We start from the raw sequence: 24,936 nt of genomic DNA on the forward strand, positions 1-24,936 counted from the left end.
CTTTTGTTAATTAATTTTCAAGGTGAATACATGTACTGTTTGGTAGAAAAAAATTAATAGTTTCTAACTTCTAAACGAATGCAAAATCATTCACTGTTACAAACAAGTAGATCAATGAGGGCCTCGTATATGTTGACTTTGAAAATAATCGCCTACATGCTCTGATGATTTTAAACAAATCCACATAATTCGCTACATCGTTTAAATGTGCGATACAGTAAGTTGTTATTTCGTTCAGATAAATGATGCGTTTAATTTCACATTCGAATAGAAATCCACGACACAGTTGCAAATTCTCAGTACTCATGGAAAGGTTTTGCAATAACAATGCAATTAAAAATTATAATCATTTTCGATGCACTTGGCACCCCTGAACACCCAAAAAATCGAAACAAGGACATCTGTGTATCGCTTTTCCACAGGGTGAATTTGCCGATATCAGTACCGGAAAATCGCGTTTATCGTGCGCCCCTCTCAAAAATCGATTCAGTTCTCCCATGGTTTGAGGTTAGGGCTGAGGCCTCCTGCTAAGGTAGTGTTTGTGTAGAACTGTCAATATATCCTAATACTACTCCATTGCTTGCATATGTATTAGTAGGCTATCCAAAAAATAGTTGTTGAAATTTTACAGAAATGTATGGAAATTTTTTTAAATATTAGTTTTCTAGCAAAACTACTGATTTTAAAATTCTGCAAAAAATATGAAAATAGTCATCAAAGTAATTACAATGCATTAAGCGCTTATGCGGATAGAAAACTATTTTTAAGTGTGTTTTTTATTGAGTTAAAATAATGCCTTTTGCTAAACTCCTTATAATTGAAACTTCCTTAATTTTGTAGGGTCAAAAATTTAGTGGCATTCATTACAAATAGCGAAAAAAAAACTGACGAGACAAAGAAAGTCAGAGTATAGAATGCTTTTGATCATAAATTTTATTCATTGCTACACAAGGTATTTCAAATAAAGCGACAGACTACATATTTGGACTTATTGTGGTCCAAATTGGTGTGTGTGTGTGTGTGTGTGTGTGTGTGTATGTGTGTGTGTGTGTGTGTGTGTGTGTGTGTGTGTGTGTGTGTGTGTGTGTGTATGTGTGTGTGTGTGTGTGTGTGTGTGTGTGTGTGTGTGTGTGTGTGTGTGTGTGTGTGTGTGTGTGTGTGTGTGTGTGTGTGTGTGTATGTGTGTGTATGTGTGTGTGTGTGTGTGTGTGTGTGTGTGTGTGTGTGTGTGTGTGTGTGTGTGTGTGTGTGTGTGTGTGTGTGTGTGTGTGTGTGTGTGTGTGTGTGTGTGTGTGTGCGTGTGTGTGTGTGTGTGTGTGTGTGTGTGTGTGTGGTTTTTTTTTACCTAGATGGTAAATTCGAAGAAGAAATTTTACGAATTGGTCACAATGCACGTCGAGTGCCGTCTCTTCATGGGAACAATGGGTCAACTCGTTATATACTCATCCGTATATACATATGCCCTAAACTCCATCTGGGGCCTCAGACAATTTCCCAAACTTGTACCTGCCCTAAGGCAATACTTCGGTAGGGGGTGTCTAATTCACGCATATGCGCTACTAATGCAACACTCCCCAAGAAGTTCATATTTAAATTAAATATCATCCTGACCGCCCAAGATCATCTTCACGTTGCGGTCCAGTCGGCTACGCTGATTGTTTTGCGTAGTTCATTCCACAGCTTCGAACTGTTTGTTTATTTATTGATGATGATCCTAGGCTAAAGCCTTTTATCTGAATTTAAACTTAAAAATTAACATCGATCATAATTTTATGTAAAACACTTCTTAATACTATCTTTGATTTGGTTTCTGGACATATTAAGATTAATTTCTTCTACGTGTGCATTGTAAAGTACCATCATCCTGTACATTGGTTCGTTTCTCGCGTAATTCTGTATTCTAATTAAAAGCTGGAATGGCCGTACGTTGCGTAGACTACTGCGTCCTTCGTTGGGGGATATTTGCGAAAGCATGTACGGCGAATAAAATCTTCCACTTGTCAAATCCTTGAAAAATAATGCATCGATTGACTTCCTGCGATTTTCTAGCGAATCCAATCCGACCAGTATGCACAGGGCTCGGTAATCCGGCATTTCATCTTGCCATCCAAGATTCCTCAGAGCGTATTTGAGAAATTTCTTTTGAACTCTTTCCAATCTGTTTACGTGACCATTGTAGTGGGGTTGCCAAACAACACTGGCGTACTCGATTGTGGTCCGAACTAAACCTACATAAATTGAGACGATTGTGTAGGGGTCGTTCAACTCATGGCAGACTCTACTGACCATTCCAAACATAGAGTTAGCTTTGGCCACTACCTGCTCTATATGTTTCGTGAAATTCAGTTCTTTGTCTATTTCGACTCCAAGATCCTTTACAGAGGTCTTTCTAGTGATAATCAAGCTGTTTTCAAGGCGATAATCATACATGATGTTTGTTAGCTTCCGAGAAAACGCTATAATACTGCATTTTGAGGCGTTCAATTTCAATCCATAGGTTCTGCAACAGTCCGAAAAACGGTGTAGTGAGTTTTGCAGAATCGAGCAATCCTTCAGGTTGCGAACAGGGACCGCATGTTAGGCAGACCGGCAAGGCCGCATGTCCGAACCAGTGGTGATACTTCATGAAGCATCCATGACCAGTCAGGAATTGCGTCATGTAGAAATCCACTTCGCCATGCTTTCTCTCCATCCACTCTTTGATGTTTGGGATCAAACGATGAGTCCACCATCCTCTTTCTGAGCTGTCCCACAGCTGCTGCCAATTGGCCATGGAGCTATCTCTGGCTCGTGTTCTCACGTTTTGCGTGCCTCTATTTTCGTAGCAATATGAGTCAGCAGTGAGCATTCATCATTCGCCTCTGTACACTGTTCAGCTTCTGCTGGTTACACTGGATGTTAAGACCAGATTTCCAGGCCGCCCCTCCATACCGAAGGATTGACGAAACTACAATCGAAATTATCCTTGATTCGATAGTGCATGATGCAACTGTAATCCTGCCTGTTTGCGGTGTGTGTGTGTGTGTGTGTGTGTGTGTGTGTGTGTGTGTGTGTGTGTGTGTGTGTGTGTGTGTGTGTGTGTGTGTGTGTGTGTGTGTGTGTGTGTGTGTGTGTGTGTGTGTGTATGTGTGTGTGTGTGTCTGTGTGTGTTTTAATTTTTTTTTATTTTTTTTTTTATTTTTTGGTTGCCCAGGTGGTTAATTGGAAGAAGGAATTTTACGAATTGTTCCCAATGCACGTCGAGTGCCGTGCCGTATATACATATGCCCTAAACTCCACCTGGGGCGTCAGACAATTTCCCAAACCGGTACCTACCCTAAGGCAATACTTTGGTAGGGGTGTCTTATTCACACATAGCGCTACTTTCGCAACACTCGCCAAGAAGTTCATATTTAAATTAAATATCATCCTGACCGCCCAAGATCATCTTCACGTTGTGGTCCCATCGGCTACGCTGATTGTTTTGCGTAGTTCATTTCATAGCTTCGGACTCTTTAAGCTTAGTAAAGTTAACCTGCGTTATCCTACGTCAATCGCAATTTGCGTCAGTCTCCAACTCCTTTGCAAACAGTCATTATCCGGGCGAGCCCATCACTGACTGCTTGCCATGTGTTGATGTCATCACACATCTTCTGCAACATGTTGTTCGCTGTCGTTTCTGGTCCGCAGGCGGCGAATATGTTGGCACGTTCCTCTTCAAATCTTGGACAATAGAATACCACGTGTTCGGGTGTCTCGTCCACGTCACCGCATGTTGGGCAGACCGGCGAGGCCGCATGTCCGAACCTGTGGTGATACTTCATGAAGCATCCATGACCAGTCAGGAATTGCGTCATGTAGAAATCCACTTCGCCATGCTTTCTCTCCATCCACTCTTTGATGTTTGGGATCAAACGATGGGTCCACCTTCCTCTTTCCGAGCTGTCCCACAGCTGCTGCCAGTTGACCATGGAGCTATCTCTGGCTCGTGTTCTCACGTTTTGCGTGCCTCTATTTTCGTAGCAATATGAGTCCTCCACCAACAAAACCGAGATGGGCATGACTCCCGCTACAACGCAAGCAGCCTCCGACGAAACGGTGCGATATGCACTGATGACCCGCAAATTCATTCGCCTCTGTACACTGTTCAGCTTCTGCTGGTTACACTGGATGTTAAGACCAGATTTCCAGGCCGCCCCTCCATATCGAAGGATTGACGAAACTACACTCGAAATTATCCTTCGCTGACTACTTCGGATCCCCGAGTTGTTCGCCATTATCCTCGTGAGTGCGGCCGTTGCTGTTGCCGCCTTCTTGCACACATACTCAACGTGGTTTTTAAAGCTGAGCCGGTCGTCAATCATCACACCCAAATATTTAAGCTCACGCTTTGATTCGATAGTGATCCAACTGTAATCCTGCCTGTTTGCGGTGAAATCAGGTTTGATATCAGGACCATCTCGGTTTTGTGGTGAGCCAACTGCAAACTTTTGGAGTGCATCCAGCTCTCTACCGCATCTACAGCCTCTGAAGCTCTTCGCTGGACGATTTCTGTAGAGTAACCCGTCGCTAGTAGCACGACGTCGTCCGCGAAACCAACCAACTTTACTCCCTCTGGCAGGCCCAATGTAAGCACCTCATCATACGTAATATTCCACAGAACTCCAGCTGTAACATCCATTTCCTGAAATCCTTCGCTCGTCATGTATAGAACCTTGCGGTTCTGGAAATAGCTTTCCACTTATTTGCAGAGATATTTCGGTATCTCTCCTCAGGGCTTGTGATATAGCTCAGTTGGCAAGTCTGTTGTCTCCTGAGCCGATGTCCGCGAGTTCGAGCCCAAGAGTAAACATCGAACACAGTTGTACCGGAAAAGTTTTTCAATAACGATCCGCCAACTGCAACGTTGATAAAGTCGCGAATACCATAAAGATGGTAAAACGACTATAATCGAAACAAAAAAAAAACTCCTCCTCCCTTGTATCCCAGTCGTACGGGACTTGCGGCCAGCTATTGATATCATGATGAGGGAACAGCTCTCTCGTTATTTCCCTCAGTTTGTTGGGGCACATTTCAGGTGGTGAGCTACCGCTTTTGGTTTTTTGCCATAACTATCCTGTAGGCATCGCCCCAAGACAAAGTTTCCTTAAACATGCCTTTTTACTCTCTTTAATTGCCTTGCATAGGTTTCCTTTCGCATTTTTGCAAAGCGGCCTACGCTCGTCTCTCTCCATTTGAGTTCGTGCTCTCTGCATGTTTCGCTTAGCGCGAAGGCAGCTGGCACGTGTGTGTGTGTGTGTGTGTGTGTGTGTGTGTGTGTGTGTGTGTGTGTGTGTGTGTGTGTGTGTGTGTGTGTGTGTGTGTGTGTGTGTGTGTGCGTATGTGTGTGTGTGTGTGTGTGTGTGTGTGTGTGTGTGTGTGTGTGTGTGTGTGTGTGTGTGTGTGTGTGTGTGTGTGCGTATGTGTGTGTGTGTGTGTGTGTGTGTGTGCGTGTGTGTGTGTGTGTGTGTGTGTGTGTGTGTGTGTGTGTGTGCGTGTGTGTGCGTGTGTGTGTGTGTGTGTGTGTGTGTGTGTGTGTGTGTGTGTGTGTGTGTATGTGTGTGTGTGTGTGTGTGCGTGTGTGTGTGTGTGTGTGTGTGTGTGTGTGTGTGTGCGTGTGTGTGTGCGTGTGTGTGTGTGTGTGTGTGTGTGTGTGTGTGTGTGTGTGTGTGTGTGTGTGTGTGTGTGTGTGTGTGTGTGTGTGTGTGTGTGTGTGTGTGTGTGTGTGAGTGTGTGTGTGTGTGTGTGTGTGTGAGTGTGTGTGTGTGTGTGTGTGTGTGTGTGTGTGTGTGTGTGTGTGTGTGTGTGTGTGTGGTTTGGTTTGATTTGGTTTGGTTTGGTTTGGGTGCGTTTTCCGAAAAAAATATATTTAGGCGCTAACGAATTATTTACGGTTTATCGAAAACATTTAGGAGATTTTGTGAATATATGCAAAAAAAACGACAAAACCAAGTTTCATTTTGCCAAAGTCAGAACACATTTTATTATTTTTTGGCAAACCTACCGGATTTGAGCTGTTTGCAATTTGGCAACGCTGCTACTTGGTGGATCAGAAGTGTATTAAAAACTGATGCATGATCCCATTCGACTCAAATTCAACTAAAGTGTCCTGACATCGGTTCATACTGCCCACGTGTTTTCTGCTATATTGGCAGACATATACATACAAACATAATGCCTGTGTGCTTGAATGGCTATTACTAAAAAAGAAATAGCAGCAACAAAGCAGGATAAATAAGGTAGACAGCATTTAATCAACGATCAGGGATCGAGTGAGTGAGTGATTGAGAGAGCAAGAAATGTGATTGAGTGAAACATGAAACTGAAAATCAGATAGTTCCTCACTCTGTTGGGAATCCCAACTGAAGGAAGAATGCCTTTCTTTCAAATCTCATTTCATTGATCCTCGGAACAGCGCTGTCAAACACTATCTTTGCCCCGCTAGGAGATAAACCAACCGACATTTTCGGTTTTTCACTAGCTGTTGAAAACGTTTCAGTGTCGCTCATGAGAATTGAGTTATTTTCGGAACATTGGTATTTAAGTTAAACAAGCTGTAAAATTTATTTTTACGGATGTTTACCCATAAGTATTAGTTCTCAAAAACCGTGATTTCATTACGTCAAAATATTTTGAAAGAAGTGTTTATAACACGCAGAAAGTTCGGAGTTTATTGAAATGGCATTATTTTGCGTAGATAATACAATATCCTTGAATCGAACCATTTGCATCCCCAAAGTTAGGAATTATACTCCCGGCTATTAAAAACTTTATAAGTAAAATGCCTTAATAAAACTATTTGTAAATAAAAAAAAAACCGTCCCAATTAAATGGGTTACTTTTGTACATCAGTACATGGAAATTTTCAAAATTTTTATTTGAAAAATGTCATAAATACCGAACCAGGATATTGATTACATGAAGTATGTGGTACAAAATTTACCCGTTCAGTTAAGTTTAGCCCAGCGTATATTAGTAACAACATCAAAACAATAAGCTGTGCATCTGATAAAATTAGGAATTTAAAGCTAGACAGACAAACAGGAATGTAAAGATAGAAAACATTCCAGTTAGGCGGATTAGAGTGATAGTAATCGATCATTGAGGTTATTATCAAGAAAGGAAAAAAACGGAAAAAATTGAACAAAATGTCTACTTACTTTGATTTATTCGTTGCATGTTAAGCGTTGTTGTAGTACTTGTTGCTATTGATAATATGAACAAACAATAATCACAAACGATACTCGATCACACACAAACAATGTTTGTTCGATGTTCATATAAAACACTCAGCTACATTGATATTGACAGATGGTTAAAGCTAAACGAATAGACTTAGAATTCTTGCGTTAATTTTGTACTACGAAAACTACCGTTCGCAAGACCGATGAACGACCGAAAAATGGGGAGGTTATTCAAAATATTCGATTAGGTACCTCTCTCGTTCTAGTCCAAAGTATTGAAAAATACATAGATGATTTTCGTTCGGTATAAAAATCGCCAACTTTAACCATCTATCGCAATCTTCTTTTATTTATTTTTCCATGTTTTAGATGCAGATATAGTTGCTTTTTTAGGGTTTGGTATACTGTTTGCTAAAATGTAAACGCCAAGCGAAAAAAAACAAATCGTACGTCTAGCTGTTGGTCAGTAATGTAAATTAAAGATTATAAATAAAATCGAACTAAAACTGAGAGGAACACTAAACAAATATTTTGGATTGAGCCTGCGAGTAGTTTATTGAATACTTTTTCTCAGATGTTCTAGTATCGCGTAAACCGGTGATTTAAGTTGACTGAGCAAGGATTAACAATAAAACGAAGAAATATCTAGATTTTTTAAAACAATATTTGCATATATTTTTATTGCATTTCTGTGTATAAATTATTCTCATTTCATATCGTCAATCCAAACATCTATTTAATGTTACACTTCATAAATAGATTAAACGAATTATTAATGCATATGCAAGATCATAACATAACTACTTAACTTACAACAAAAGCACATAGTTAACTCCTACATTTAAAAAAATCCAATGATGGTGGCACTTAACTTACTTTAAAAACGCAAACTCAGTAACACTATATGAATTGCCTTAATTTGGGATAAATTTCGCACAGTATAATTAGGTGATTTTGTTATGTCTATTTTATTCGCTAAATATAAATGTTGTAAAGTTTTAAAGTTTTTTTTTCTGTTATCAGCAGGTTCATTATTATTTCATTCACTTGATTTGGGACTTGTTGCAGTTTAGGTGTGATATATCTATTTTCAATAGCTGTTTTGTTGTTGTATTGTCAATGTGGGAGTTCTGAAATGTCACACTCTTTTTTGTTATGTGTTTTGCTATGCCTTTAAAATAAATAAAATATCCTTCAAAGGTACACCTTTAAGCGGTTTTTTACTTCTTCAGATGGACGAGTGGTGAAGTAATAGAAAATGATAATCAGTTATTGTAGTTCAGAAAGAAGAATACAGTAAAACAAAAAAAAGAACAAAAATTAAAAGTAAAAATAAAAAGGTCTACATAAAAAATATCAATCGACTATGGGGACGAAACAAACTAATTGAAAAAGTTACGATAATCACCTCTAGGAAGTGTGGCACCGGAGCGCGAAAACATGGAATCGATATCCGAACTGAGATCACGGGACATGCTGTGGCGCCAGGAACTGGTATTGCCTCCGTTTAGCCGACTGAAAGAAATTGAACAAATGGCGTTAAATAAGTAAAAATGAGACTATTCATTAATGCATAGACAGAGTTGAGATTTTATTTTGAAGATTTAAATATCTACTGTAAACTTTAGTTAAATATAAAGAAATTAACGTAAATTATATGCAAAATCACAACATCTAAGTTCGAAGGATTTTGAAAACAATTAATTTTAAAGAGATATTTGGAAACAAACTAAATAAATAGAAACATAACACTTTCGTTTACAGAATAACAGAAAGACTAGTCAAATTATTTGGGATTAACACCGTTGGTTATACATAAGTAAGTAGTGCAAACGGAATCCCTAACTGCGTTAACTTAGTCTTTCGCAGTTGGAATTTTTCATATGACTCCTTTTTCTGGCCTAATCCATGAAATATTTTCCACCCTAACCGTTGTTGGGGATAACCAAGGATGGAACGGGAAGAAAAGCCATCAATGAAATATTAATTTAATTGTACTCTCGCGATTCCCATCGGCAACAGAAAATTGTGGCGTGCTGCCCAAGACGACCTTTCAAACAGCTGACTACATCCTACCTATGTACCTAAACGACACCAAGTCGGCCTCAGCTTTCGACGGAATAATCTCATTAAGGGGACGCCTAATTAAAAGTCAATGATTAATCCCACGAAACTTTTTCGTCACGTTTTTAGCCTGAAATAGAGTCTTTTTCTTATTACTCAACGAAAGAAAGGATTTTTTCTGAAAATTTATGCTGTTTCATGTATTTTAAAGTACCTATTAAATTAAAAAAAAAATCTACAAACTTTCGACATGATAAACACATGATTTCTCGTTAACTTGACGGGAAAAGATGCAACATATATTCTGAGTTTAGCTTTAATCCGAAAACAGGCTGTCCTTTCAAAAACCTTCGATTCATGTTATCAGTTCACTAGCATTTTTCTAGTGTCAAGTTGGAAAAGCTTTAATTAGGGCTTGCTGGATGATTTTGGCCAAGAAATGATAACTAGGGACCACGTGAACAACTTGGAAATCCCAAAATTGTGGCATATTGGATGAAACAGTAAACTGACATAATCAGATGGGTGCGCAACAGACTATTGTTTGGGCAGACCATTTTGGATGGGATTAAATAAGACAACCTGTCTCGTGATCTTCACACTTGAAAGAGAGATGCATCGAAAATTACAGATTTTCCCGCGCATTTAACTTACAATCAAACAATACAAAAACACATGAAGAAATTGGCAACATTATAGCGCAAAACATTGGTATACTTTTAGGCGTTTTCTAGCCAGGGTGACCAATATCTTCGAGATTGAACATACCGGCCAACTAAAACAAACGTTTTACTATAGGTAGCCCTAGTTTTGTTGTTGATTTATAGAGAATTCGTTTTCATTTGGTGGTGCACCGGGGCACTACCGGTAGTGCACTTTTTGCTGTTTTCACGCTCGTTTTCAGGGTGAGTGGTCCACTGGTAGTGCACCATAAAGTGGACGGTGGAACACTCTGAAAATATTCGGTGTTGCTCGCGCTCTCACCAATACTATCATGAATTTTGACAGAACGCGTGCTTCCCGATGTAAACAAATATCAGCTGGTCTGGTTTATTTCTATACCGCAAAAATTGCGTTCGAGTTGTTTTTTTTTCCTTTATTTATCCCGAAGAACGGAAACTTGTTCCGGATTTAATACCAGTGCCGTTTCCAGCAGAGGCGAAGAATTTCACCCGGATTGCACGTTCCAAATCTAACAAGTGAATCTCGGCCCTCAAGCAACTGGCAAGAGTCACCCGTTTTCATCTTCAGGCAAAAATGGAGGATGCGGATCGGACGCTCCCAAGAAGAAATGTGCCCAGAAGGCTTGCTGCAATCGGTTCCAGGCGATGCCGAAGAAGAGCAGCAAATACGAGTGCAAAAAGTCCAACCCAAAGATTTGACGGAATCGCCCAAACCGAAGAGTTCTCTTGCTCGAGCGGGTCCCATAAGTTGGTCTCGCGCAGCAAGAAGCGTTAAGCTGTTTCGAAGCTTCTCTGCTACAAGCCAGGTTCGAGCGTTGAAGCCCCCGAGTGCGTGAAAATCGGGAAAGAACTGTGCTTTTAGGGTGACGATGCTCGGTTGCGCCAAGTCCCGGATTCCAACCCGTTGCCCTTCAAAAAGGTAGTTCGAGACTGCACCCACATTGGGGGCTTGAATCTTGAATTTCGTTTCGTTTCGGTCTGTTATCAAAATTCTTTTCCCCGACTACCGCGATCCGAGTTCGAGGTTTTGACTTCAGAATTTTTTTTAAATATGAAAGTATTTGAACGAAGATCAGATTTGCGGGGAATAAACGCTACTCAAGACAAAATATCGGAACCATCAAGCTGGGGTAACTGCAGTCCAGCAGCAGCAAACATAGACCGCCCAGAATCAGCCGGTATTGCAGTTATTATCATCAGGGCCAGAGGCGAATCTACCAAGCAAGCCTCGTAAAATAAAACGGAAATTTTCAAAATTTAACATAATACATAAATTCAAACTAAAATTTTCATATTGTTTACGAGACAATGATCAACTAAAGTAAATTTGATATAAATTTTCGAAATCAAACGAAAACAAATACCAGCTGTAATGGATTTTTGACAGCTTGATATTTTCTGTTGACACTGCACATTTCACGCACACCAACAAAGGTGAGGGCAAAACTCGATTCATGCTCGTTTTCAGCGTGGATGGTGCAACACTTTCTGGTGGTGAAAACAAATACGGTATTAGTTTCTGATTCTGAAGTGCATTTTCAGTAGTGAAACTAGTTGAGCAAAATTAGTTGAACTCAAATCGAACGCTATTGGACGACTGATTGATTTTCTTCGTATCAGGGAAAGGTGATTGAATGGATGCTTGGCTACTGGAATCGGATCACACCAGATCTGCGGGACAGCAACGCTGCGATACAACAGCTCTGCGGGACAACAACACTGCGGGACAATTCTGAGCGATCACTCTGCGGGACAACTTTGCGCGATCGCTCTGCGGGACAATTCTCTGGGACATCGATACTGCGGGACAACTACTACGGGACATGAACACTGCGGGCAAAAATAATATATTCAAAGATACCTAGCTCTTAAAATGTTTAATATAAATGCCAACCGGCAATTTTTTTTAACAAACCTTAACACCATCTACTGACAGAAAAGGTCAACATTTCTCGATAATTGAATTTTTCACTTGTACCCCCCGTTCCGGGGGGTTTAAAATGTACTCTAATATGCCTTTGTTCAAATTTGAAATACATTTGCAAAATGCACTATGACATACTTTCACCTGGGGGAGGAAGACTGAATAAAAAAAGAAAAAAATCTTTCAAACATCAAATTTCTCTCATCAATCTACCGACCAGTGCGAAGGTTCAAAATTTTACTTTCTTATTTAGAGATTTTTAATAAAACTTGTTTGATGCTGAAAAGCACTTGTTTTGCGTGAAACAATGATTTAATTAGGTTTTGTTTTACTCTGGCAAATTCTTGCATGATCAGGCGTATTGAGTCGCAGAAATTTCGTCAAAGTTTTGAAGCTGATAAATAAAAATAGTTTGATTAATGGTAGTTCTAAAAATATAGTCAAATCTAAATTTAGCACCTAAACAACTGAGTTACATGACTCGCTACACGAAACTGATCATCCAAAGTTAAAATTTGAACGATTACAAATCTTTTCAACAATTGCTGGCTTTTTGCCGAACAGTAAAAAACGATACAGAAAACGATACAGCAAATTTCAGTCTTCCTCCCCCAGACTTTCACCAATTTTTGGAGAAAAGCTACGCCACTGACTCAATTAAATTGAGAACCTGACTCGTTTTCGCGCATTCAGATTCCTCAATTTTAAAAAAAATCTTTAATTAAAACAGATAACTTGTTTGTATTGCATATCTCGTTGAGCCTTATCATTGATTCCAAATTCCACGGAACAGTGCTGAGGATATTGCGATTAAGGTTTTTGATGACTTGGCCAAGTATTTATTTTGACTGGGATCCTGATTTATGTTACAATACAGATTGTTTTACCAAGGTCTTAATTTAATTTAGTTTAATTGATTCAGATGCAGATAAATTTTATCTAGTTTTATTAAGATGTTTTATTCAAAATCCTAAAATTGCAAAGCTTTCCAGTTTAAGTTTAAACAACTAGTAGCCACTTGAAAGCAAGTGATAAATATCATAATTAAGAAATTTATTTTTTTTTTAAACTATTTCATATCAGGAAATGCTATTTCGTTTTTTTTATCTAAATCAGTCATTTCAATGACAAAAAGCAGAAAGTAGTCTTTTCTAACTGTCAAATGAGTTTTAGAAAAAAAAAATTAAAACCTGTCCACGTGGACATCCGGGGATGAGGTAGGGGTTTGCCAAATGTCCACGCTTGTCTACGGAGGGGGAGCAGGGGGTCAAAAATCTCATTTTTTTGTCCACGTGGTATCTGAACGGCCCCCAAGGAAAAAAAACTTTGCCAAAAAAGCCAAGACCACGTAGAAAAAGACCTCAGTGTGTTTGTTGTACAAATGAACCCTCAAACTGCTAGTAATTTCCGACCGTGTAATATAAATTTGTTTTTTTTTTCCTTAGCGTGTTTTACTGAATAGTTGCATTTCTGCCGCACCATTTGATGGTTGCGCTTTTGGATTTTGTCCGTCGATTTCCGCGAGAGTTCCGAATCTTGTAATGGATAATTTTTGCTGCGGGTCAACGGATCCTAGTCTCGAACAGCGGTCCTTACAGTAGCCTTCTATCGGGAACTGAACTTTCGGTAAATTCGAAAACCATCTGGATTAAATCGGGCCAAGATAACAGTACATCTGGCACACGTCTTAGGTATCTTATTAGCTTCACAAATCACTTAGTTGTGTTCCGTATTATCCGACAGGCGAGCTCAAACGCGGTACAGGAAGGATAAACTCCTGCCGAAATCTTACCCATCCTGGTCACGGCACCAATGTTTGGGCAGACCATTTCGGATGGGATTAAATAAGACAACCTGTCTCGTGATCGTCACACTTGAAAGAGAGATTTTATTTTCATTGCATCGAAAATTACAGATTTTCCCGCGCATTTAACTTACAATCAAACAATACAAAAACACATGAAGAAATTGGCAACATTATAGCGCAAAACATTGGTATACTTTTAGGCGTTTTCATTCTAGCCAGGGTGACCAATATCTTCGAGATTTAACAACTATGAATAGAGTTTTTTTTTGACATTTCTTACGCACACTTGCTGAGCGTGTACAGATGAGACGGGACAATTAACCTCCAAAACTCTCGGTACAAAAAACGGACAGCTGGTCGACAAACATGGTCATTTTTGAGGTTGATTGTCCCAAAACTGAAAAGTGTTGGTGAAACAACCAGCATAATATCACCAACACTATCAGCGGCAAATAGGACTATATCGGGCATTAGACCGCTGCAAGCTTTGTATGGAGATTTCAAATTCTTAAATTTTTACACCTCCCGTAACTTTTTTTGGTTGTTTTTTGCTGCCAGAAATAGTAATAAATTTTTTGGAAGCCATCCATTCAGTCCTGAATTAGCGCAACGAGTTTTAATTTTGTATTAGAAAACAAAATTTTTCTTCAAAATTCTACTTTGCATGAAAAATGTTGTTTGATTCTTGCAGTACAATTCATGTGAACAAAGCAGAAAACTAACTTGTACCCCAAAAAAGTTATTCTATGTTATAAAAATAATTTTTTTAAATTTTGCGTTTTTTTCTGCTTATTTGAAAGCTGTGTAGCCGTAGCATGAAAATAAAAAATCTAAAAAGCTGCTTTGCATTGCCAGAGAGTTAAATGATTTATATAATCTTTGCTAAAATTCTTAGCTGTTTGTCATGTTAGCAAAAAATGAAGCTTAAGAATGGTCAAAACCAAAAATCAAAGACTGACTTCATTTCAAGCTAATTTGAATTTTCTGGATGATTTAATGTGCAAAAATTTCTTCTTCGACACAAATTTCCATACAAAATTGAAACACATTGCGCTAACTCAGGAATCAACCAAATCATCTCAAATTTTACACTGATGCTTGGTGACCCAAATCGCATCGAAAAAACATATGGGAGCAAAAAATCATTTTTTTTTTTTTGCAGCGGTTTAATCGGGTATAATCGAGAGCAGAGCTCAGTTTTCGCTCGGACGCCGATGAATCAAGACGCCTTTCACGAGTGCTCTCAGAAAAGCTAAGTGTCGCGATTCACTTCATGTGAAAAAAATTATCAAGCGGAATCCAAAAAGAAACGGACATTGAGACGAGAAAAAAACACGTTGAAAATGCAGTTTACCCCCAAAATCAGAACATCAAGTCATTTGGAAATTCTACATTTCATCACCAAGATTGTTAAAATTCCGGCATCAGAAGTACAGCATTTACAAAGACGAGAACAACCAGTCATTCTACATCAAATTCAATGACGAGGCGTCATTCAACAATTTTTCCAGTTCGATGGAGGAAAAATACCGTTATACCAGCAACGAGCGAGAGGTGGCATTCGTACCGTTTGAGATGGCTAGCCGACAATTTCGTTACATACACTCAACGAAATCGACACATTGGGGCTATGTGTGAGCCTATATAGATTTTTGCAATTTGTGCCCCATATGCCGAGTATGTGCCATACATATAGCAAAAACATAGAATGGTTAAGGGGGGGGTAGGGTCTAACACTTTCAAAAAATCGATTTTTTTATTTTTTGATTTTCTTATTGTAAAACATTTCAAGAATGTTGTGTCAAATTTTCAAGTCAATTGAAGCAAAACTGTAAAAATTATAGGCCTTTATCTCCTCCTATCTAATACTGCAAGAAAGCAAGAGCAGAAACTTCAAACGCGTTTTTCTCGAAAGCACATTTTTAAAGTCCGTGGACATCGTCATTTGAAAACTACTTATCCGATTCTTTTCAAATTTGGAACATATTTTCTACATATAAAATACCAGACCCCAACGTTTTTCTTTTTTATTTTTTTTACTTTGGGAAGATTTTACAGATAAAAAATGGCGGATTTTTTCGTGAAAAATCGTAGTTTTTACTTCAAACAGCCATAAAAATTTCATAAATTTTTTTTAAGTTAAATAAAAACGTTGGGGTCTAGAAAAACATCTATTAAAAATATTTTGCTCGGATTTTTTGATTTCAGATGATTCTGTGCTGAGATACAGTGTCCACCGCAAATCCTGTTTTCTAAAAGGCATCCTCAAAAGTGCTCCGTCACCGGCTCATTTTTCAATATTTTTTCACGAAAAAATTACTAAATGTTCTTTTAACAATGCTTTGTATAATGCAAAAAATTTGAATACATTTGTTTGAACGATAGCTCTAGAAATAAATCGTGAAAATGGTGTTTTTTTTTACCCGTTAGACCCTACCCCCCCCTTAAGGGTTGCGACACATAAAAAATAATATGTTGGTCAAATAAAATCAATAAGAAACTTCAAATGGTGGACATGTCTATAGCACATTTGCTGAAATTTTCTGTTGCTATTGAAAATTCATATCACGATTATTTTCTTATTGTAAAAAAAAACACAAAAAGACTTTCAAGCATATTCATCGCCAATTTTATTTTGGTTTTTTCTAACTTTCACATGTTTTTTGGGATAACACCAATAAGTTCAAGCCTTAAGCTCCCGTCCTGATTCCCTCTGGATGGAGGACCGTTAGATTCCGGCATTCTGTGAAAGGAAGAGGAAGAAATTGATGATTTAGTTTTGATTTCTTGTTTCGATTGAGGACTTACCTTCGGAGTAATCTGGACCAGCTGATGTTCACCGTAGCTATCCGTCTAGATTTTGGCATAGCCTCCTCTGAAACTAGCGGTTGAGCTCGAGATTTTTGCCGGCTGCGGCATTTGCTTGGAGATTCTCTCAATTTGAGCGATACTGTCTGTTAGAGCTGCTCCAGTTGTACTTTTCCGCGATCCGACTTCACAGGTAAAGGGAAGAACCGTCCTTGTTCGGTGGCGTTTCGTGCAAAAATTTTCTTTCCGGCTCCAATTCGGGCAGCTACTAACTCAATTCGCGCCACTTTGAAAATTTTTGAAATCATCGACAGACGAATTCGATGATTTTTTGACGGTTTAACACGCTCAATTTAGAAAAGTCAAACCATATATTTTTTACACCTCCAAATTATGTGTAAAATAGATAGATATTATTCGTATCAAATGCAATCTATATGTCGAACAATTTCTGGAGGATATGTGTGGGGAAACATACAATTTAAGTGTCGATTTTTTTGCAGTGTACGCATCTTCAATCTGCCACCCAAAGTGGATGACCGAGAAATTGCCCTGATGATGGGCAGATACGGAAAAGTGCGACAGCAAATTCGGGAACGTTATCCGAACGGCTATGCGTACCCGGTGTACAGTGGGATAAGAGGCGTACACATGGAGGTGGAGAAGGAAATCCCAGCGAACTTGTTCATTGGACATTTTCGAGGCCCGAGAAAAACAAATGCTTTTTATGCAAAGCTGAGAACAGTGAGAACAACATCAAAGCGGATCGTCCCAAACTCGCCGGTCTCCGACAAAATCAGTGTTGCAGTTTTCTTTACATATTTTGTTTTATTAAAAGACATTTAAATTCGATTTTTTAAATCATTTAAACCCCAAAAAAAATAATGGAACTTAACTGTTAAATTTGGTAGAGCACTAAATTAGTATTTGAATAATAGAATTTTGCCATTACAATATAACTGCTATAACTGGTTCCAAGTAACTGTATCCAAGTAACGTAACCAATCTTACAAGCAATTCGCTTTTGTCTTTTCGTTGAGTCATAAGTTTTAATCGAATTTAAATGCATTTTAATAAAACAAAATATATAAAAGAAAACTGCAACATTTTATTAATCAATTAAATCTTTTAACATTTTTTCTATAAGTAAAATAGGTAATTTTTACATAAAATATGTATTTTCAATCATTCAAATCCCCACTAGTACCACCGATTTCCGCGCTAATTTCAAATGGTAATGGTTCCGCTTATCATCAACAATAATCACAAAAAAGGGGATGTTGCGAAAATGTGCACTTTTCGATGGATGAGCCTTCCAAAATTGCCAATAAAATACACTAAATGCTTTCTATAGAGCTTCAGCAACTTCTAAACCCATCATAATGTATGAGACAAATGTACATCGTGGCTTGTTACAACTTTGTTTCAAAGACAACGAACCATTTTATCCAATCTACAAAGTGTCAGGTTCAAAAAACTGTTTTTTCAAGAGATTTTTTTTTACTTTGACTGTAACTCCTGAGGGTGATGTGACAGAACTTTGACATATTCAACAAACTTATGTATTTTGATCAGATAAACAACTTTGTCGAAGACATCAAAACCCTAATTTAAAAAAACAAAAAAGTTAGCATTTTTATCTCGCTATCGGTGGACCCCTAGGCAAAAATTTTGATACTAGAATATGCTCCTTGTAAAACTGAACAATGTTGCTGAAGACATCAAATGTCGATCTCTTCATCCCTGGGCGCTATTAATTTCGTACAGCTAGATTGATGTTCTGCACCACTGTGCAATGCTATGACAAACACACTAGCGGCAAGAGAGGTCCCTGGTGACGTCATATTATTTGCACCATCAGCACCATAACCAATCAAGTTTTTCTGGTATGGAATATTATCCCTGCTAAACAGCGCAATGACCTCATTGAACAAAGTCCTCGAGTCAGTTTCAGTTATCTGGACTAGATCGTAGAAACAATCTTTAACGAAAAGCTTTCCATCCTTCCAGTAGCTAGTTCTGGCAACTAAAGCTAGTGACTTCTTGTTGGATAAATCCGTAGATTCATCTGCAATCAAGCTGAAAGCATTCAGTCGCAGATGATTAACGAGATCCTCATGCTGGCCTTCTCCGAAAACGATCGTTATCATGGAAGTCGCTTTAGTTCGACCGACTTTGATTTCCTTGGCGATGTCCGAATCAGTACATACTCGACGCATAAAAGAAGCAATTTCTTCGATCTCTGTAGCCGACTTGTTGCGTGAAGCTCCCCAGGCACACAGCTGAAATTCTGCGTTCCGTACTTTGTCCTTTAGACTAGTGTTCGCATATCGTTCCAGTGTTGGCGTCCTGTTTAGAGAACTTTCGTTTTGTTTGTGCTTCTCACTTGCAGCATGCTTGAGTTGATCTTTGAAGCCACCGAGACACTTAATATCTTTCTTGCACACTTTGCAATAGCCAGATTGCTTATCGGCACTTTGAGAAAGCCAACCGAGTTTTGTTTCCCAATCTTTCGCATACTTTTGGGATGCTTTCTTGATCCTTTTCGCTGGTGCTGCTTGTAGCTCTTCCTACAAGAGACATTTTTTATGTTTTTTTTTTAAACATTTTATAATGTAAGAAATACCTACCAAATCGGAGTTAGGTTCTTGATCAAAGTCCACTGCTTGATGTTCTTGGTCATCATGAAAAACTGGGTCGTCCGAGGTTTCACTACTACCATCGGCCATGTGTTCATTCAAATGCTCTTGACCATCCTGGGTGGATGAAATCGACGAGAATTTGACTGGTACTGGTCTGGATGGTCCAGCTCAACAACAGTGGCACTTGGATCATCATCTCTGGACAAAAACATCGGTTTTACTGAACGCGGTCTGGATGGTCCAGGAGTTGAAGAATCGCTTCCGAAATGGGCAGCCGCCGCGCTGGCATCAGCCTCTCGATGCGTGGATATTGATGATTTCGATGGACCAGAAATGGGAGAAGGTTCTCGAGATTTCCCTTTATGAAAATAAATTTTTATTCAATCAATTTCACGCATTCTAAGTTTAAATTGGGTTGCTTACCTTTGGGAGCGAAATAGCTCCGTAAATCGGCATTACCTTTGGACATTTTGGTTTACGCGAGGATTTTGCTAGCCCAGAATCAGTCTCGAGATTCTACTTCGGAAAGCGTTGACAGTTCACGAAATAGAGATCAGTGACATTTAACGCAAACACACTAGAGGAGCCTATCTGTCGCGTAAAAGTTTGTAACATACTCTCGCGAAAAGCACTAATACACCCACGCGTGATTACCTCTATTAAAAGGAAAAAAAGCTTTCATTCATAGCACCAACACAACCAGCGGCGAGCGGGTGCGAATTCTATGTGAACGAAAGCTTGGACAACCGAAAGCTTATACCCATTCAGCTGTCAAAATAACTTCTGTATTCTGCTTCACAGTAAATTCAGTGTTGCCGTTATGAGCTCATGGATTTCAATAGTATTTTTTCACTAAAACGTTGAGCTTATAGAAATTTCTGGACAAATCTGGATAATTTATAAAAAGTCTGGACCAGACAACATGAGGTCTGTATTTCTGGATGACACATAAAAATTTGAAGATTCCAGAAAAATCTGGAAGGTTGGCAACGCTGAACATACGTCTGGCTGCGTCTTCGGCTCTACCATCAACATCTTCAATGACGAAGCTTCCTAACGGTACCCAATTCTTCAATCAACATCAAATCGACGAAAGCAGCGAAGCCGATGCGTGATTCTGTCGGCATGTACGAAACCGAAACCGATGGAGAGGGAAAAAGGGAATATATATATATATATATATATATATATATATATATATATATATATATATATATATATATATATATATATATATATATATATATATATATATATATATATATATATATATATATATATATTCCCTTTTTCCCTCTCCATCGGTTTCGGTTTCGTACATGCCGACGGAATCACGCATCGTCTTCGCTGCTTTCGTCGATTTGATGTTGATTGAAGAATTGGGTACCGTTACCGTCGTTCGCGTTGATTCGTTGTTTTTCGTTGGTTTGAATGGAACCCGATCGTCATTCACAGGTGTTTCAGAACGATCGTCTTCGTTCATTGGTACGTTGGTAGAAGAATTTGCTGCTTCGGAGCTTTCTTTGATGGTGGGTCGTGGGATACTCGGTTGCGCAGTTGGCGTCGTGTTCCTTGGTGATCGCTCGTAACTGCTCGGCAAAGTTTTCGTTCGGTTTTTGTGGTATGGTTCGCTGTACAATTGGTTTCAATGGAAGCTTGGTCATTGAAGATGTTGATGGTAGAGCCGAAGACGCAGCCAGACGTATGTTCAGCGTTGCCAACCTTCCAGATTTTTCTGGAATCTTCAAATTTTTGTGTGTCATCCAGAAATACAGACCTCATGTTGTCTGGTCCAGACTTTTTATAAATTATCCAGATTTGTCCAGAAATTTCTATAAGCTCAACGTTTTAGTGAAAAAATACTATTGAAATCCATGAGCTCATAACGGCAACACTGAATTTACTGTGAAGCAGAATACAGAAGTTATTTTGACAGCTGAATGGGTATAAGCTTTCGGTTGTCCAAGCTTTCGTTCACATAGAATTCGCACCCGCTCGCCGCTGGTTGTGTTGGTGCTATGAATGAAAGCTTTTTTTCCTTTTAATAGAGGTAATCACGCGTGGGTGTATTAGTGCTTTTCGCGAGAGTATGTTACAAACTTTTACGCGACAGATAGGCTCCTCTAGTGTGTTTGCGTTAAATGTCACTGATCTCTATAGAGTTGTTTTTGACATTTCTTACGCACACTTGCTGAGCGTGTACAGATGAGACGGGACAATTAACCTCCAAAACTCTCGGTACAAAAAACGAACAGCCGGTCGACAAACATGGTCGTTTTTGAGGTTGATTGTCCCAAAACTGAAAAGTGTTGGTGAAACAACCAGCATAATATCACCAACACTATCAGCGGCAAATAGGACTATTTCGTGAACTGTCAACGCTTTCCGAAGTAGAATCTCGAGACTGATTCTGGGCTAGCAAAATCCTCGCGTAAACCAAAATGTCCAAAGGTAATGCCGATTTACGGAGCTATTTCGCTCCCAAAGGTAAGCAACCCAATTTAAACTTAGAATGCGTGAAATTGATTGAATAAAAATTTATTTTCATAAAGGGAAATCTCGAGAACCTTCTCCCATTTCTGGTCCATCGAAATCATCAATATCCACGCATCGAGAGGCTGATGCCAGCGCGGCGGCTGCCCATTTCGGAAGCGATTCTTCAACTCCTGGACCATCCAGACCGCGTTCAGTAAAACCGATGTTTTTGTCCAGAGATGATGATCCAAGTGCCACTGTTGTTGAGCTGGACCATCCAGACCAGTACCAGTCAAATTCTCGTCGATTTCATCCACCCAGGATGGTCAAGAGCATTTGAATGAACACATGGCCGATGGTAGTAGTGAAACCTCGGACGACCCAGTTTTTCATGATGACCAAGAACATCAAGCAGTGGACTTTGATCAAGAACCTAACTCCGATTTGGTAGGTATTTCTTACATTATAAAATGTTTAAAAAAAAAACATAAAAAATGTCTCTTGTAGGAAGAGCTACAAGCAGCACCAGCGAAAAGGATCAAGAAAGCATCCCAAAAGTATGCGAAAGATTGGGAAACAAAATTCGGTTGGCTTTCTCAAAGTGCCGATAAGCAATCTGGCTATTGCAAAGTGTGCAAGAAAGATATTAAGTGTCTCGGTGGCTTCAAAGATCAACTCAAGCATGCTGCAAGTGAGAAGCACAAACAAAACGAAAGTTCTCTAAACAGGACGCCAACACTGGAACGATATGCGAACACTAGTCTAAAGGACAAAGTACGGAACGCAGAATTTCAGCTGTGTGCCTGGGGAGCTTCACGCAACAAGTCGGCTACAGAGATCGAAGAAATTGCTTCTTTTATGCGTCGAGTATGTACTGATTCGGACATCGCCAAGGAAATCAAAGTCTGTCGAACTGTGAATGACGATCGGGTTCCATTCAAACCAACGAACAACAACGAATCAACGCGAACGACGGTAACGGTACCCAATTCTTCAATCAACATCAAGTCGACGAAAGCAGCGAAGCCGATGCGTGATTCCGTCGGCATGTACGAAACCGAAACCGATGGAGAGGGAAAAAGGGAATATATATATATATATATATATATATATATATATATATATATATATATATATATATATATATATATATATATATATATATATATATATATATATATATATATATATATATATATATATATATATATATATATATATATATATATATATATATATATATATATATATATTCCCTTTTTCCCTCTCCATCGGTTTCGGTTTCGTACATGCCGACGGAATCACGCATCGGCTTCGCTGCTTTCGTCGACTTGATGTTGATTGAAGAATTGGGTACCGTTACCGTCGTTCGCGTTGATTCGTTGTTGTTCGTTGGTTTGAATGGAACCCGATCGTCATTCACAGTTCGACAGACTTTGATTTCCTTGGCGATGTCCGAATCAGTACATACTCGACGCATAAAAGAAGCAATTTCTTCGATCTCTGTAGCCGACTTGTTGCGTGAAGCTCCCCAGGCACACAGCTGAAATTCTGCGTTCCGTACTTTGTCCTTTAGACTAGTGTTCGCATATCGTTCCAGTGTTGGGCGTCCTGTTTAGAGAACTTTCGTTTTGTTTGTGCTTCTCACTTGCAGCATGCTTGAGTTGATCTTTGAAGCCACCGAGGACACTTAATATCTTTCTTGCACACTTTGCAATAGCCAGATTGCTTATCGGCACTTTGAGAAAGCCAACCGAATTTTTGTTTCCCAATCTTTCGCATACTTTTTGGGATGCTTTCTTGATCCTTTTCGCTGGTGCTGCTTGTAGCTCTTCCTACAAGAGACATTTTTTATGTTTTTTTTTTAAACATTTTATAATGTAAGAAATACCTACCAAATCGGAGTTAGGTTCTTGATCAAAGTCCACTGCTTGATGTTCTTGGTCATCATGAAAAAACTGGGTCGTCCGAGGTTTCACTACTACCATCGGCCATGTGTTCATTCAAATGCTCTTGACCATCCTGGGTGGATGAAATCGACGAGAATTTGACTGGTACTGGTCTGGATGGTCCAGCTCAACAACAGTGGCACTTGGATCATCATCTCTGGACAAAAACATCGGTTTTTACTGAACGCGGTCCTGGATGGTCCAGGAGTTGAAGAATCGCTTCCGAAATGGGCAGCCGCCGCGCTGGCATCAGCCTCTCGATGCGTGGATATTGATGATTTCGATGGACCAGAAATGGGAGAAGGTTCTCGAGATTTCCCTTTATGAAAATAAATTTTATAAATATATATATATATATATATATATATATATATATATATATATATATATATATATATATATATATAATATATATATATATATATATATATATATGTATATATATATATATATATATATATATATATATATATATATATATATATATATATATATATATATATATATATATATAATATATATATAATATATATATATATATATATATATATATATATATATATATATATATATATATATATATATATATATATATATATATATATATTATATATATATATATATATACTATATATTCCCTTTTTCCCTCTCCATCGGTTTCGGTTTCGTACATGCCGACGGAATCACGCATCGGCTTCGCTGCTTTCGTCGACTTGATGTTGATTGAAGAATTGGGTACCGTTACCGTCGTTCGCGTTGATTCGTTTGTTGTTCGTTGGTTTGAATGGAACCCGATCGTCATTCACAGTTCGACAGACTTTGATTTCCTTGGCGATGTCCGAATCAGTACATACTCGACGCATAAAAGAAGCAATTTCTTCGATCTCTGTAGCCGACTTGTTGCGTGAAGCTCCCCAGGCACACAGCTGAAATTCTGCGTTCCGTACTTTGTCCTTTAGACTAGTGTTTCGCATATCGTTCCAGTGTTGGCGTCCTGTTTAGAGAACTTTCGTTTTGTTTTGTGCTTCTCACTTGCAGCATGCTTGAGTTGATCTTTGAAGCCACCGAGACACTTAATATCTTTCTTGCACACTTTGCAATAGCCAGATTGCTTATCGGCACTTTGAGAAAGCCAACCGAATTTTGTTTCCCAATCTTTCGCATACTTTTGGGATGCTTTCTTGATCCTTTTCGCTGGTGCTGCTTGTAGCTCTTCCTACAAGAGACATTTTTTTATGTTTTTTTTTTAAACATTTTATAATGTAAGAAATACCTACCAAATCGGAGTTAGGTTCTTGATCAAAGTCCACTGCTTGATGTTCTTGGTCATCATGAAAAACTGGGGTCGTCCGAGGTTTCACTACTACCATCGGCCATGTGTA

General features: G+C 38.8%; 1 protein-coding gene across 14 annotated transcripts in view; it reads right to left on the minus strand.

The window, feature by feature from the left end:
* The window catches only part of LOC129738893 (serine-rich adhesin for platelets), a 160,147-nt gene that overhangs the window by 42,401 nt on the left and 92,810 nt on the right, over nt 1-24,936 (minus strand). For 8 of the 14 annotated variants that reach the window (XM_055730221.1, XM_055730219.1, XM_055730213.1 and 5 more), the window contains one exon: nt 8,611-8,717. In XM_055730221.1, the coding sequence (XP_055586196.1) occupies nt 8,611-8,717 (107 nt within the window). Of the gene's footprint in view, nt 1-7,178; nt 7,224-7,861; nt 8,718-24,936 lie in introns of those variants that run through there. The other 6 variants (XM_055730211.1, XM_055730210.1, XM_055730217.1 and 3 more) reach the window with 4 other exon arrangements.

Source organism: Uranotaenia lowii, chromosome 1 (genome assembly GCF_029784155.1).
Source record: "Uranotaenia lowii strain MFRU-FL chromosome 1, ASM2978415v1, whole genome shotgun sequence".
NCBI lineage: Eukaryota > Metazoa > Arthropoda > Insecta > Diptera > Culicidae > Uranotaenia > Uranotaenia lowii.